Genomic DNA, 17,469 nt, shown 5'->3' on the forward strand with positions numbered 1-17,469 from the left:
TGGGGAAAAAGGAGACATATGTAAAACTTTTGACAAAAAAAAAGAAAATAAAAAGAAAATAAAATGTTTATGAGCAACAACAACAACAACAAAAAATCATAGTTAACACATGAATGGTCGTTTTTTTAAGAAATATAGTAATAATATGTTTTTATTTTGATGTTTATTAAGTAAGTCACAATTTCTGTTGACACGTATAATTCTTTGCATTTATGACTATAAAACTCATTTCATAACCATATAAAACTAAAAACTCAATGTTTAGAAATTATTTCATAAAAATTAACTTTGTTGATAATAAACATTTAGTGCAAAATTAATTATTAATTAAAGAGATATAATTTTAGGCAAATAAGTATTTCCATAATTGCTGATTTATATTTTTCAAAGTATAGTTTTGATAAATATAATTTATAAACATGATTATAATAAAAATGAAACTTCCATAAAATCAGATTTAAATATTTTAAAATGAATTACAAGCCTTATTCCTAAATGTTAAGATTTTCTTAAGCCAACTTAGAAATTCAACATAATTCTGTTTTCACAAATATTGAAAAAAAATATCATCTCATGTTGGCAGGAGATTCTTATCTAAGCAGTGGTTTTAGATTGTTGGTTATTTTCTTCTTTTAAAAAGAATATCATTATGATGATAATTCATGATTCCCTAACACAGTCGGTACTATATGCACCTAAGATTTGTATAGACATGGGAAAACTTCCTGCACTACACCTAATTATATAGAATTTTAGTATTAATTTAAGTCCATTCCTGTGTTTTGCCCTTTTCTCCATCAGGCTAACTATGCGAGAAAAAATGTATCAAGACATAGATCAGAAGGGTAAGCACAGCCACTAGTCAGTATCACACAAGCAACAATAATAAACATGCATTTATGTGTTAAAGTCAGGCAGCACTTGCCCACCCTTCCTAAAATATTTGTCTGCTCTCTCTATGATGCTTGAAATGTATGGATTCCTTTTCCATACTGAATAATGTTTATTATTTGCAGTATAAAAATAAAATTGCTGTAGCGTGTTCCTCAGCGTGCTCTCTAATGCCGTACTTGTTTGGAGGAATTTCACATGCACTTGTGACATGTGTTACCTTGAGAAAGAGCAGGACCTCAGTAATAGTGACTATGTGAGGGGATGTGATGGTGAGAGATAATGGAAAGAAAGAAAGAAAGAAAAGAAAAAACTTCAATTTAATGCACTATAGTGGATTTAATTAAATAATGATTTTTGTTTAATTGATGAAGGAATGAAAATTTATATTCCTAGCATTTTTTAAGATTTTTTTGGTATTTTCCTAGAATAATTTCCAAAGTTGAAAATATAATATACTCAATGTTACAATAGAAACTATCAATTCTATTATCCCCCTACTGCTAGTCTTGCCTGGGATTTATTCTAAATTGTTATTTAAAAATGACTTTAACAAGCCACTCTACAGAGATGATTTGGGATGAGTTTTTACCTTCCAAGTTTGACTTCTTCATGGTCTGTCCATCAGTGTAAGATGTAAAATGTTTATATGTTACCTTTTTCCTCCCATTAATCCCAAGACCAATGATTAGTTCAGACACCTACATGCACAAGCAGTCAGATGCACCCTCCAAAGCAAAAATGAAAAATTCTCAGATTTTGGACTCCAAAGTCCTCTAAGGATAAAAGTTCAGTTGCTTTAACTGCAAACTAGTCCACAAGAGCCCATCCCAAATCCCCGGCACTCCCCAGATTTTTATTTGTGTGGAATTGCATCCCCGGGTTTCCAAAGTACTGTTTCCCTTAATCCAGTCCTAGAAGATGTGCAGCTGGGTTTTCAGTAGAGATAGAAGCAAAGCCAGTTTCTAAACCTAGTAGAAACAGTTCTCTTAAGAGATTCAGATTAGGAAATAAGAAGAAATAAGTAAAACAATAGGCCATTATAGAATCCTCTTGACCAAGAGAAATTAAAAGCATTGTTTATGTGGTAGGATTGGCTAAATTCTCTTATAATGTTTACTAGAGTCCTGGTGCACAGATTTGTGCACAGGTGAGGTCCCTTGGCTTGGCCTGCAGGGATCGGGCTGAAACCCGCTCTCTGACATACCCCGAGGGTTCCTGAATTGCAAGAAGGCAGTTCTTGGGTGACACACCCTGGAATCGGGCTCCCTCTTCTCTGGTTCCGGGTGTGCCCCCCAAGAACTACAGTTGCCAAGTCACCACAGCTCGGCAGCTCCTGTGTCGAGTGTCTGCCCCCTGGTGGTCAGTGCGTGTCATAGCTTACCGATCGGATGGTTGAATGGTCAGATGGTCGCTTAGGCTTTTATATATATTTAGATTGGAGTATAGAGTTTGCAAGGTGGTGGTTTTTTTTTCTGGTTTCTCTTAAACTATAACATTACTGTATTGGGTTCTAATAAAAACAAAAACAATCACAATAGAAAATATGTGTACGTATTTAGCTATATCTAAAGACACACACACACATACTTTTCCTCTTTGAGAGTTCACAATCTATTTTGCTGCTCACTTACTCACTCATACTCTCTCACCCTCCCCTCTCCTTCCATACACTACTTTATTTGTAACCACACTAGTAAAGTTTATATCAAGTGTAGAGGACCATATGACCCTTCTAGGTAGTCTATTCCTGGCATCACTACCAGATTTTCTGACTCCTTAGATCTGGAGAAACTGTTTCAGTTAGTCTACACCTAGGATCATGTATTTTTATAAAACTCTCCAGATTATCTGATGATCAGCAGGTTTTGAATTATGAATATATTTTTCTTTGGTTTGATTCCTTTCAATCAGCAAGAATATTGAACTTTCCAAACCCTTACGCAAAATGTGTGATGTAATTAATTCTCTCAATTCACATTTAAAGGAGATATTTAATTAGATGTAGACTCTAAACAATCAACAATGAATAGTTCCCATTGTCAGCCTGATAGCATGAAAGTTGAATACCAATCAGAAATACTGTTTTTGTTTTCGTTGTTGCTGTGTTTAGCAAAGACAACATTCAAGGGAATCATTCTACCACAGTCAGCATTGTGTAGTTGAAAGACTTATTTCTTATGCAGAATAGACTAAATGGATGATTATGGAAAAGAGCCAGCAAAATAACTCAAAATTGATTTTGAGAGTCCAAAAAACAAGGGTTAGGAAAATTAATGTCATATTTATGAAAAAGTCAATATTTGAAGGGCTTGATTAATAACCTATTTTAGGGGTATGATATGAAGATTATTAATGTGTTGTTACTGTTGTTTTCTAAGATGTATTATTTTCAAGCTTTTTCCTAACATGCCTGTGAGTCTTTGGGAGTGCCACTTGTAAGCGCCTGTTGTTAAACTGTCAGTAATTTTGTGAACTAGTTGTTATACATAGCCATTATTAAAAATTAGATTGTAATTAAATTAATTAAAATTATATTAAAAGCAAAGGTAATAAGTACAACTTTAATTTCCTAATTGTTTTACTACTTTTACTATTATCTGTGCTCTTTAGGCTCACTGTGTAGTGTATTGCATCTCTATGGTGGAGATACTAGGTCAGAGTGTGCATCTCTTCCCAACTCTGCATTCAATGACGTTACATGGATAGTGTGATCTTGGTTATAGTGTCATCAGTGAAAGGGAGGCATCCCTTTTCCCACATACGTGCTCAGGGCGGGGTTCTTATGATAGCTCAAGAAAAAGAATTTTCTGAGACTCACATGGGAGGATGAGTGACTTTCTTTTGTGTGGAATTACATCCCTCAGTTTCCAAAGCATTGTTTCCCTTGATCCAGTCCTGGAAGATGTGCAGCTGGGGTTTCAGTAGAGTGAGAAGCAAAGCCAGGGTCTAAACTTCCTGTTCCATGGGGAGCTGGATCCGGTACAGCAGTAGGCTAGTCGCAGTCCATCAGTCCATCGTGTGGGGTCCACGTGGCTGTGGGTCATGTGGGCAAATGCAGGGGAGCTCATGGAGCACAACCCCTGCAGCAAGGGTCCCAAGAGCCCCAGGAGCCAGGAGAAAGAAGTCCTTTGTTTAGGAAATGAAACATCTCCTTTCTTCCTGCGATTGCAGTGGCCAGGCCAACTCTCACCCATGATCTGTTCCCAGCTGTGACTGACAGAAAGTACCTTCCCTATTTCATCTGGACTTTACTGGGCATGCTTCTATAATGCATCTTCCTGACAAAGCTGCACAAATGAATGCCTGCACTATTTGGCCTTCCCTTTACTCCTTTCCAGCTGTTAGTAACTAGGTTAAATTACAATAGTATCAATAATAGGGGCATTTATACTGCAGACATTATCAAACACCACAAATACTGACTAGATTTATTGTTTTGCTCATATCTATACTTAGAGATGTGTTGTGTCTATAGAAATTACATTGTGCATAGCACAAAAAAATTGAGAAGATATTTTTCCTAGTATTTGAAAACTATTATTCCACTTAGAAAAGTTGCTCATATCATTTAGAAATCAGTTTTGTTCTGATAGAGTCATTGATGGGCTGCCACCTGCACGCCCCACACTGGGGAACAAACCCGCAATCCAGTCATGTGCCCCAATCAGGAATTAAATCGTGACCTCCAGGTTCATAGGTCGATGCTCAACCACTGAGCCATGCCGGCTGGGCCTAATATAGCTATTTTTTGATGTTTCACTTTTATCTAACTTAACATAAAAATAATCAAACCATATTCTACTCTTGTTTGTCAGTTGCAATTGTAACTTGCAGGAAAAAAAAAAGGTTTGGCAAAAAAACACTGAAAACATTTTATGACAACCAATTAGCTCTATGGAATTTACTATAATGAATATTGTATATTTTATTACTATTTGTAAATTGCATGCTACACATCCCTTAAATCAGGGATTCATAAACAACACTCTAAGGGACAAATTTGGCCTAAGACCTGTTTCTGTAAGTAAAATTTTATTAGGAGAAGGCCATGTTTATTCATTGACATAGTGTTTATAGCTGATTTTGTACTGCAATGGCATGATTGAGTAGTGGCAACAGAAATGTTATGACCCCAGCAGCCTGAAATATTTACTATCTTATTCTTTTCAGAAAAAGTTTGTCAACTTCTCTTTATGTCAATAAAAGTTATTTTTAATGCTGTGCATGAATATATACATTCCTCAATTTTATTTGTTTGAGACCTGGTAGCTAAATATTTTCCAGCACATCCGCTTAGCACACATATCTATCAGCTCTGCTTGTTTTTCACTGCTAATCCTTTACCACCCCTCTCAAAATCACTCTCTAAATATTCATTAGTATAAAGTGCTGTGGTAGGCCTCAAAAAACCCTTCACTCTCTCCCGTGCTGAGGATCACAGATGTAAAATGATTTGTGACAGGACTTACAACTTCAGTGGTAGAGTTGGGGCTTCAAGTTTGTTATCCTATCTAATAATAGACAAACATGGTAATTAACCATACCTTCGCTACGCTTCCCATTGGCAAATCAGCAGCATATGCAAATTTACTGCCAACCAAGATGGTGGCCGGCAGCCAGGCAGCTGAAGTGAGCAGGAGGCTTGCTTGCTCCAGTGATGGAGGAAGCCAAGGTTCCCCACCTGCAGCAGCCTAGCTCTGAGCTCCAGATGCAACAATGTTGCAATTATAGAAGCTAAACAAACCCTAGGTATCTGCTTTCAGCCGGCAGTGGGCTCAGAGCTGGAGCCGGCTCTCACCAAGATGGTGGCCGGCAGCCAGGCAGCTGAAGTGAGCAGGAGGCTTGCTTGCTCCAGTGATGGAGGAAGCCAAGGTTCCCCACCTGCAGCAGCCTAGCTCTGAGCTCCAGATGCAACAATGTTGCAATTATAGAAGCTAAACAAACCCTAGGTATCTGCTTTCAGCCGGCAGTGGGCTCAGAGCTGGAGCCGGCTCTCAGCTCCAGTGACAGCTATAGAAGATAAATAAATCCCAGAATAAAAAAAAAAAAAAAAGGCTGGATAGTAAAAGGGTAATATGCAAACTGACCCTAACAGCAGAAAGACTGGGAATGACTGGTCACTATGACACACACTGACCACCAGGGGACAGATGCTCAATGCAGGAGCTGCCCTCTGGTGGTCAGTGTGCTCCCATATGGGGGAGCTCTGCTCAGCCACAAGCCAGGCTGATGGCTGCCAGTACAGCAGTGGTGGTGGGAGTCTCTCCTGCCTCCTCAGCAGTGCTAAGAATGTCCAACTGCAGCTTAGGTATGCTCCCCGCTGGCAAGTGGACATCCCCAAAGGCTCCTGGGCTGCCAGAGGGATGTCTGATTGCCATCTTAGGCCCAATTCCCCCGGGGAGCGGGCCTAAGCCAGCAAGTGGTCACCCCCGAGGGGTCCCAGACTGCAAGAGGGCACAGGCTGGGCTGAGGAACCCCCCTACCCCCGAGGGCACAAATTTTTGTGCACCGGGCCTCTAGTCCTATATAATAAAAGGGTAATATGCAAATTGACCCTAACAGTGGAACGACTGGTCACTATGATGCGCACTGACCACCAGGGGGCAGACGTTCAATGCAGACTCTGCCCCCTGGTGGTCAGTGCGCTCCCACGGGGGAGCTCCACTCAGCCACAAGCTGGGCTGACAGCTATGAGCGCAGTGGTAGTGGCGGGAGCCTCTCACACCTCCTAGGCAGCACTAATGATGTCAGTCAGACATCCCCTGAGGGCTTCCAGGCCTAGGAAGCGGGCCTAAGCCAGCAGGTGGACATCCCCTGAGGGGTCCTGGACTGTGAGAGAATTTTTGTGTACCGAGCCTCTAGTATAACTATAAAGCTTACGCCCCTGAAAAGTGGACCCTTCATTGTGCCGCAACTCCCTTATTAGAATATGCTGGCTCATATAATTGAGGACACAATATATAGCTATTTCAGAGACATAAATATTTTTGAATACAAGTTCTCTGCTTTGTTTCATATTACTTTTGGAAAAAACGTAAGATTTCAAATAGAGTCCTTTTTGATTGACCATTGAAAAACATTCTTTTTCATTCACACTTTGACATCTTCCTTACCTTGTTAGAAAAATGTATTTAAGTTTACAAATCAACCTATAAAACAAATGACAAAACATTAAATTTGTAATGTCCATGAGTAGGAATAATTCAAATGTTCATATACATAAGTACATGTGTAATTTCTCTCTTACTTTTTTATGTACTATCTGTTCTTAAATTTAGATAACACCTTTCTTGCTAATTCATTGGAGAAATGACTGAGCATATATTTTATAACATACATTCATTATAAAATTAACAACAGTTTTGAATGTTGATCATCAGTTCATCATAATAAGGTTTGACCTTTCGAACCTAGGAGTCTATACACCATAACTCATTTCAAGCCCTGATCCATTACAAAAGTTTTGGTAATTGAAACATGGCAATATTAAATTTTAGTCTGTTCTAGTGTTAAACTACGAGATAAATGGCAACCTTTTAACAAATTAGTCTTACCAAAGAGTTTTATTAACATTATAAAAGGGCTCAATGACTTTCATACTATTAATTCTTAAATTGATTTGAAATTCTATATTTGGCATAAAAGTAAGTCTTTATTATCTGAATTAGGTGCTAAGTAACTAAGAATGTTTCTGTGGGAAACACCAAGAATTTATTCATTTCCAATTAAAAAGTATAATATTATACAGTTATCTTATTTCTTTTAGCTTTTTGAAAAAAATAGATATTAAGATATATGCTGAAAATAATAATAATAAAATATTATATTTTAAAAAAGAAAAATAGGCCCAAGTAAATAAAAATATTCGTAAAGATCCTTATTTTAATAAGAATAGAAATATGAGAAGTAACAGTCTCAAATAAAAGTTCTGTATGGTTCTGATTAGACCCAATAATCACTCTGTAAAGTAAATTTACTTTTAAATGAAAGTACATTTTGGTTCTTTTATCCTCTTACTTCTATGCTTATATTCATGTCTCTTTCAAAAGTAATTTGTTTTTTACTATACTACATTGTCCTTCCCTGTTGCCTGTATGCTTCCATATGTTTTTGAATACATTTGAAGGATTTTATTTACCAGTTAAAAGCATTGACTTGATTATTACTATAAAACTCTTATCTTTTTAAAGCCTTCCTAATTTACACTTGTGTCATTGGATTTAATAATTTTATACATTCTTTTAAAATTCACGGTTGAATGATCATGCTTCATTTTACTTTGTTGATAGAGTAGTGCTCTTTTAGTGTTTGTTTTCTACCTTTTGACTGTACATTATTAAATAATCTTTATTTAGTGAGTTTAAGTGTTGAATTAGCTCCTCCCAGCTGGGCACATGATAATTCTTTTCCTGTTATATATTTTTAACATTAGTGCCTTTTCTTTTAATAATTTCTTAAAAGTATGTTTCTAAGAAAGTTTCTTTTGAAAAAAAGTATTATGCTAGCTTAAAAAAAATAGAAAGACTCGAAATAAATATATTTCTCCAATAACAGAAAATATTGGATCGTTTTTTAAAATTTTCTCTGGGTCAAGAAGGATAGTACTTAACACAATGCATAAATACCACTTTGGGGAACATTGCTGCTCTGGCAAGATCACTAGATTAGGAGTTTAGTGATCCACTTTCCTACTCTAATGTCAGGCAAGAGACAAATAACTTTGAGGAGTATTTCTCAGCTTTCTCTACTCTATAACATTCACCTAAGAACTCTCAACCCCAACTCCATGAAACTAAATACTATGGAATAATATTTGTAAGATAGAGTTGATCTTTGTAGGACCACAAATCATCATAATATCTAAGAGTTTATGACCCACAAGAGCCAATTTCCACCTCCTTGGAGGTAATAACCCCACATTGAAAGCACATGCTTCTAAGGAAAAGCAGTGCTAACATGCATTACTGGTAAACCTTCAGTTTAATTACTACACACTTTTTGGAAAATAATCTGGCAATACGTTTTAGCCCAGAAATACCATATTTTGAATAAAGTCTTATTGAAATACAAGTACCAAATAATGAGAGTTTATATAAAAAATGCTTATTTCAGCATTAATTTTAGTGGTAAAAAAACAACAACTTGAATTCATCAATATGGGAATGATACAGCAAGTTGTGGTAATGTCACTGTATTAAGTATTACCCTGCCCTGGCCGGGATGGCTCAGTTGGTTGGACATTGTTCTGAGCACCAAAAGGTTTGCTGGTTTGAATCCCAGTTGGGACACATGCCTGGGTTGTGGGCTCAGTCCCCAGGAGGGGGCATACAGGAAGCAGCCAGTCTATGCTTCACTCTCTCATGGATGCTTCTCTCTCTTTCTCTCTCTCTTTCTCTACTTTCCTCACTCTCTAAAAATCAATGAAAATATATTTTAAAAATATTACACAGTGTTCAAAAGGAAGCCTCTTTATCTTCTGACCTGAAGAGATGTCTAGACTGTATTGATAAAAGAAAAGCAAGTCAGAATGCAGTGAGAATGAGAATGATAGAGGGATACTTGGGAGCTTATCAATTTTGCTTTTGTATATTTTTGAGTTGTTAAATTAGTTTCTAAAAGCATTTAGCACTGTTCTAAATTAATATTTTAAGACTGTGCCCTAGCTGGTTTGGCCCAATAGTTAGAGCATCGGCCTATGGACTGAAGGGTCCAGGTTTGATTCTGGTGAAGGGCACATGCCTGGATTACAGGCTTGATTCCCAGTAGGGGGCATGCAGGAAGCAGCCAATCAATGATTCTCTCTCATCATTGATGTTTCTATCTCTCTCCCTCTCCCTTCCTCTCTGAAATCAATAAAAATATATTTTTTTAAAAATGTAAAAATTAGGTAAGTTAAAGTAAATGGGTAAATTATAGAAATTGAAAAAGAAGCATGTACATTTTGTATGATTTATATTATTAGAAAAGCAGGTGTTTGGTCCCCTTGAGCAAGTTGCAGAAAAACAACCAATCAACCAACCTTGGAAATAAATCTCTTTGTAGTTAATATCAGCTTTTTAAGTCTGCCATTAAAAAAGAAGAAGAAAGGATTGCTTTCATAATAAGAGAAGTTATATAACATGGGTTTGAGTATTACTTATCTTCTACTGAGTTTGGAATTTTAAAATTACCCATGTGAATTTTAACACTTAGCCTGATATTTACAGGAATCAATATACATGTGTAATTTTCCTTTGAAAACATGTAGTAAACTTATTTAGGAAGATTATGATAATTTTTTATTTTATGTAGATATAAATACATCATCTGAATTAGTTATTATTGGCACATTTACATTTTAATTATAAATATATTTTTCAGATTTATGATGGAAAAGATAAAACGACTCATCTATTAGGTGCTTTCACTGGAGCGTCTATGCGAGGACTGACTCTTAGTAGTACTTCAAATCAGCTCTGGCTAGAATTTAATTCTGATTCTGAAGGGACAGATGAAGGCTTTCAACTTGTCTATACCAGTAAGTATTTTGGAAGAATAAAGTTGTCAAACACTAATTCTGAGAATCTGTTAAATAATTGAAGTATACTAGGTGAAGTAAAATCCAACATTTGATCATCAGTTTGCAATTTGCGGCTGCCTTCTACATACATATTGCATTTGATCCTAACAATAACTCCATAAATTACATATATTCTAACTGTTGCTGTTTTACATTTGAAATAACTAAGGTTCAGGAAGGTTAAGTAATCTGTGACTTTGAGCTTATTTGTTTATTTTCAAAATGGCACTATTCTCCCCATCAAATACTTGAAATACAACTAAACTCTTTAGTAGATAGAAATCCAATATTTTGGCTCCCACCTGTAATTGCAAAACACACACAATTTGTATATGATAGAATAGTTGGACAGTTATTGATGATAAATGATGGTTTCAGGTGATTTTACACTAAAGAGTAGCTAAGTTTTTATTTTGTTTTGCCTTTTTTGTGTTGAATTGCATTATTAAAAATAACTTTATAAAAACCTACTCTATTATACTCAAACAACTAGTCTGACAATTAAACAGGTAGCAGTTCAAAGACCAAGAATCATAGGTAGGTAGATTACATTGTCATATGAATTAATTTTACAATTGCCAAAATATAAGAAATAGACTAATTTCATCAATGAACAATAAATTATATTCAAATAATATATTCATGGAGTTTCTACCCTGTGTAAGACACTGTACAGATAAATTGCACAGATAAATTGACGTGGTTATATGTGTTTAATAAACTTACCATCAGATCAAATAAATTCTTAGAAGTTCAGAATACTCATTTAATATAGCAAAATAAATTAAGTAGCAATATTCAGGAATCTTTAGTATTAGAATATTTGAAAAAAAAACCTAATGACCACTCTAAGTTTTCTCAAGAGGTCAGATGAGTGGAAACTATTACGAAAACAGGGAAATTAAAAAGGTAAAGCACTAAAGTTATTCACATGGAATTCTAAAGGGGATATGAATCATAATCATTTGTGAAAATATTCTTTCTTAATGAAATTTGAAATAGTAGACAGAAGAGTATGACTCATTATATTAACATATTCTGGTGTATAATACTGAGAGCTTACTCTTGTTCCCTGATTATGTCAAGGCTTTTTCTACTTGTTCTTTAATTGTTACATCATTAACATGAAGGAAAAATAAATTAACAAAATGAATGTTAAATACCTATTTTTAAATCCTAAGAACTCTGTGTTTAATGTGATCTTTTTATGAAGTCCTTGCAAAGACAAATGAATATTCAAGCAACTTATGTTACAAGAATACTGTTTGATGGACTAAAAGTAATGGTATTGAGGATTATTGCTCAAATATAATTGATGTGATCTCTTCGGAAGGGCAAATATTTTTAAATATGCTTTCTTCTCCTCCTTTCTGTTTTCTAACAGGGCTGCTGACATTTTTCAAGTCATGGCTCAGTGTTTATATAATGGCCTTTCTTTGTTCTGCGTCATTTTGCATTTCTCCATGTCTAAAATGTTAATGGGTTTCATAAAGGAAATAGACATTTTCTTCTCTGATATTTAAACTCTATGCAACTTGACATTATTGATGCAAAGATACTGGGTATTGTAGGACATACTTGGATTCTTTAATTTAATTTATTGGGGTGACATACCTGGATTTTTAAATTGTATGGGGAGCTTGGGAATCTGGGATGAGGAAAATCATTGACTTTATTGTCATTGGCATGAGGTATTGGATGCCAAAAAAGAGGAACCTTAAAAAGCAAATATTTGAAGTCACTCTTTTTTAAGGACTCTAATTGTTCATCCTTTAGCACGTTTTTATGAAGATGGGAAGCTAAAGAATTTGGGAAGAAAGTATAAAAGCAATTATTTTTTAAAAGGGTATATCTATAAATATGTGTTTATATCTACAATTAATATGACAGTTATCACACTGTACTGTGGTTATATTTTTTGCAAACATAATGTGCATAGTTCTTCAGGGCCATTTCCCTTCATAATGCCTTTAGTCTGTTTTAGTTCAATTGTATCTATTTACATATTTTTTGGTAAAATTAACATATGGTCTCAATACTGTGTTTATAAAATGCCTTTATGATACAGCAGATTCTACTAGGCCACATAATTTAAATATTCATAAAATTCTTAGCAGCAATAATTCATCTCCTAACGAGAGAATATACTAGGTGTTCATATATGGGAAAAATGAAGCAGCAACAACTGTATTTGTGCTTGAATTCCTGTGTCCAGCTATTCCTAAATTCAACTCCTCCTCTGCCATTAAGAGAATTAGAGACAGGAGAGAGGACATTAAGGTGGGCAGGTCAGGTAAGGATTCCTGAATTAGGTGGTATTAAAGGTAGGGTTGGTAGGTCACAGAAAGAAATAGGGAGTATCCCAGGCAAAGAGAATAGGACAAGGAAAGGCACTAAGATTAAAAAGAACATATTAAGCACTTTTAAGGCATATGATACAATTCAGATTAATCCCACTTACTTAGCTTCTCATAATTCTAGTCTTAGCATAAAGAGGCCTTTAAGACCACCCTTGTGTAAAGACACACTGTCAAATGATAGTCACTTTCTAGCTATCTTTCTATTGTCCGTTTTGTTGAGTTAGTAACACTTGCTGTTGTGTGGTTATTTTCAGTTTGAGGTAGACAGAACCTCATTTGGCTGGGATAAAAATAAAGAAATATTGTAAAACAGGCCATTGGGGTTCATTTCCTTTCAATTGTCTTCTTGCTCCGTTATGTATATAATCACCAAGAATAGCAAATAGTGAGAACAGTGACTGAGAGGCTGGTTTTGGCTTAAAGTAATGGAAAACCTTCCAATGGCTTAAACAACAAGGATGTATATGAGAAAGATGACGGGTAGGTTTGACACAAGTGTTCAAACTAGTCAGTAAGGGTCTTGCCCCTTTCTTGCTACTGTGGCCTCCCTAGTGTTCACTTTTTCTCTTCGTGCTTGTGACATGGTCACAGGATAGACACATTCAAGGCAGGAAGAAAGAGAGAACAGGCAGTGCCAATCACACGCGTTCCTTTTATCAGGAATGCACATTCCTCTGTTAGACACTCTCTTTTTTTGTCTAAAACTGGGCCATGTGGTTATGCCTGAAGTTTTTTTAGAAGGCACCCCAGGAAATGAAGTATTTGGCAGACTAAATGGTTTAGTATTAGGCCATCATAATACACTGTCTGATATGATTCTATAACTGCTTGTAACAAAATCAGGGGTTTGTTTTAGTGAGGAAGAAGAGGAAAAGAGATAGTGAAAAGGTAACTTACAGTGTCTACTATCAGGTGCAGCTATAGCAGATATTCTAAAAATTAATATCTCCAAAGGTATTGTATTAATATATGCTTCCATGATTAACGGTGTCATGGAAGCCCAGAGAATCTTTGGTGTTTAGAAAGGAAAAGCATTGGTTTACACATTATTAATATTAGCTTTACTATGCTAAGAAAACAAGGGGCTTGTCTCACTTTCTTGCCACAATAGATAAGTTATATACATACCTAGGATATACTTGAGGGGAGAAAATGTTACACCCTTTGTCACACCCCTTTATTTCCTAAAGCAAATTAAATTTCTTTAGTCTTTACCCTTTAGAATTGTCAAGAAGAATCTTATTTAGTCTTTTACTCCCAAATAAGTTTCTCAGTCAATTCTAGTGTGATTAGTCAGTTGAAGTGGGAGCAGCTATGCAGATTTAAATATAAAATCTCTGTGACACTCGGTCAGACCTTGACGGCAGCAGGGTTTCCCACTGCTCCTCCATCCCTCCGGCCTCGCAGAAGCAATTACTTCCTTGAGTCAGATCGCTTTCCCATTCTTCTCAAGATAATGGCCATCAATACTCTTGCCCTTGAGAAATCTGAAACTCACCCAAATAAAGATCTATTCTAGATGAAGCATGTTTTCAGGTGCTTTATATAACACAAATTAGTTGTTAATTTCTCTGTGTCCCATAAAGGCATGGCTGTTTTTATGAGAAGGTATAGGGGAGTAAAATAGGGAAAACATTATCATTCCTTTTTCCTAAAGTTGGCAGAACAAATCAGAAATTCAAGTCTCAATACAGTATCCTTGCTAAACCATTACTCTGCTCTGGGTAACACTCTAATATAATTTGGAAAATCCTTATAGGATATTCTGACTAGACTCCTTCAGCTCCTCACTGCACATTTCAAGAATGCATTTCTAAAACCTGGTGCCTTTTATTGTATTTCTCTCTCTGAAGGCTAAGTTGTAAAAATGTCATTTTTTATTCGGTGACTTGTCTTCCCTTTTACTCCTCTACTGGAAATAATGTATTGTTGAGATTACTTATTTGGTCATAGGTTTAAATTTTGTCTTTCCCCACTGAAATGTTTGAGATCTAGAGATAAAGAAAACAGTGAATAAGACAAAGTTTATGTCCATATGAAGCCAATGTTTTATTGGGACAAGACAGAAAATAAAGATATGAACAAACGATAAGGGAACTGCACCTAGAATTAGTTTATAACAGGGCAATAGGATAGATAGTACAGGATATGGGGTTTTTGTAACTAGTTTGCTCGGGGACTCCATCTCAGATGAAGTATCACCTGAATTGACACCTGGATTAAAAGAAGGGGAACCCCCATTCAGATCTGGGGGTAGAGGGCAGATAAGTGCAAAGGCTTAAGAGAGGCCCGGCCTTGAGTTGTGTGCCAGGAGCTGGATCAACGAGAACAGGACAAAGTGAGAGGTAAAGTTGGAAGGTAGGCAGAGGGGAGATGGACTGTGTACGGGCTTGGATTTTATTTAAAGGCACAGAGACTTTCATAATTATCATGTCAAATGTGAGGGTTTAAAATAATAACTGACATTTATCTACCACTTGCTAGAGCTAGATACAATCCTATGAGTGAGGTACTGTTGTATTCCACAAGAAGAGGAGGAAACATAGAGCACAGAAAAGTTATGTGACTTGCCCAAGGTCACATAGTTATTAAGTGCAGATATGGAAACAGAGCTGAGGAGCTCTGCTGCTTCTAGAATCCATGCTCTTAATTACCATACTATATTGCACCTAACCTGTTGTAGTTTTTTTTTTATTTTTTAAATATATTTGTATTGATTTCAGAGAGGAAGGGAGAGAGGGAGAGAAAGATAAAAACATCAATGATGAGAGAGACTTCGTTGATTGGCTGCCTCCTGCATGCCCCACACGGGATCAAGCCTGCAACCCGGGCATGTGCCCTGACTGGGAATCGTGACCTTCTGGTTCATGCTTCATAGTTCGATGAGCCATGTTGACTGGGCATCTTTTAAATTTTATTTTTGGAAAATTCCATTAAGTAATGCTCTTTCTTATCACTGATGTAATTGTAAAGAAAATTAATTTTTTAAATGTTAATGCACTTCTTCCCAAAGCAACTTTTGTCATTTTATTCCTGAGTATCTGAATGCTTTCCTATTGGCCGAATGCACTATAGGGTCATGACATACTCCTAGTGTCTTTCAGGGTGTTTATTAAGTTTTAAAACTCTGTCTCTTGAAGATATATTTCATTGAAAATTCTTTTAGCTTTTCATTTGTACTTACCCCACTTTCATTCAGTAGAAAGGAGTTAGATATTTAAGCTATCCTATTAGAGAGCTAAATTATACCTTTAGGATGGGTTATAGCATTGTCTTTTCTAAAGCTGATCTGGTAATGTCCATATGTCCAGCCATTAGCAGTGCCCCTGGGTTCAGATGTCCCCGTGTTATCACTTCTGTACATTTAATTTACTAAAATGCCTGAGACATATGTGTTATTGCAAGAGAAAAGTTCAGCTATATTTGAACTCTCTTAGCCTTCCAGGCTTTTGTTGTTATTGTTTGTTGTTTGTTGTTACTTGAAATGATTCAATAATCTACACAACATGGCCATTTAAAATTTTATATTCAAATTAAAGATGGGCATTAGCTAATGTTTGATGCCTTTTCTTGTGTACTAGCCTTATACATATGTAAGAAATTACCCTCTTTAAACTCTTTAAATTCATTACAGTATGTTGTTGGCAATGTTAACCGTGAAAAATAATCAGATGACCTATTAACTCTAATTTTATTCTTAGTGTATAACTTATTTAATGCAAATGCAAGTAGAAAATAATTAAATTATAAAAGAGCAACAAAATTATTCCATGTATTCCTATGTCCTATAAACCACTTAAGACAGATATTTTTGACATTTCCTTTATTCTTTAAATCTTGAAATTAACCAAGTAATAAAGGAAGTATTGATTTATGCTGCATTATGTAGTATAATATATTCTAACTAAAATATCAAAGAAATATGTCTTGATTATCAATTTACAGACAATATTGGATGTACTTGCTTCCTACTGGAATAACAAAGGAGACATTACCATTTTTATAGCCTTCACATCCCAAAAGTTCTGTGAATCTTGAACATAAATATTTAAAGTCCTACAAATTTACTGTTTACATAAAATTTAATGTCTGGCAGATTAGAGACATATATGAACAGCAAAACTTGACAATGTTTAGGAAAAAAAACTGTCACCTAGAATAACTATGTCTTTAAGTAGGAGAAAGTTTTCTAAAACAAAATATACAAGCAAAAGTCTGTCCATCCTTGCCTTTCTAAGCACATCCTGAAGTGCAGAGATTAAAAACCTGGCAGTACATTTGCCATATTCTTTCCAGCGAAGATCTCTGCTTAGAATCTGCCAATTAAAGGCAGTCCCCTGAGAGCGGAAAGGTGTGATCAGTGGAGAAGCCATTATTTTCCACCAGCATCTTCCAGCTGGATTATGTTGCTGGCACCTGGGCGTGTGTGGCAGCAGCTTCCCAGAACTGGATTTCCTGAAAGCCAGAAGTGCTCCTCTGACCTCCACTCCCTCGCATGTCTTATACTTTCCCTCTAATTTTTTTTATATTGAATCTTAGCAACGCTGCTTTACTGACCAAGCCCCAGTCATTATTTTTTTTTAAATTTTCTATAACAAACATACCATTAAAAAAATAAAAAGATGAGACAGTTTAGGAGGTATTATATATGTATAT

At 35.7% G+C, this 17,469-nt stretch overlaps 1 protein-coding gene and 1 long non-coding RNA gene across 2 annotated transcripts in view; both read left to right on the forward strand.

Moving 5' to 3' along the window:
* CSMD3 (CUB and Sushi multiple domains 3) overlaps nucleotides 1-17,469 on the forward strand; it is an 888,294-nt gene that overhangs the window by 588,315 nt on the left and 282,510 nt on the right. Inside the window, exon 24 of the mRNA XM_005869050.2 lies at nucleotides 10,255-10,411. Coding sequence (XP_005869112.1) covers nucleotides 10,255-10,411 — 157 coding nt within the window. The remainder of the gene's footprint in view (nucleotides 1-10,254; nucleotides 10,412-17,469) is intronic.
* On the forward strand, nucleotides 5,599-5,930 carry LOC106726576. The gene is made up of 2 exons (XR_001362639.1): nucleotides 5,599-5,643; nucleotides 5,844-5,930. It is a non-coding gene; the product is annotated as an uncharacterized LOC106726576 (long non-coding RNA).

The sequence above is a fragment of the Myotis brandtii genome, unplaced genomic scaffold (assembly GCF_000412655.1).
Source record: "Myotis brandtii unplaced genomic scaffold, ASM41265v1 scaffold285, whole genome shotgun sequence".
In the NCBI taxonomy this organism is placed as follows: domain Eukaryota; kingdom Metazoa; phylum Chordata; class Mammalia; order Chiroptera; family Vespertilionidae; genus Myotis; species Myotis brandtii.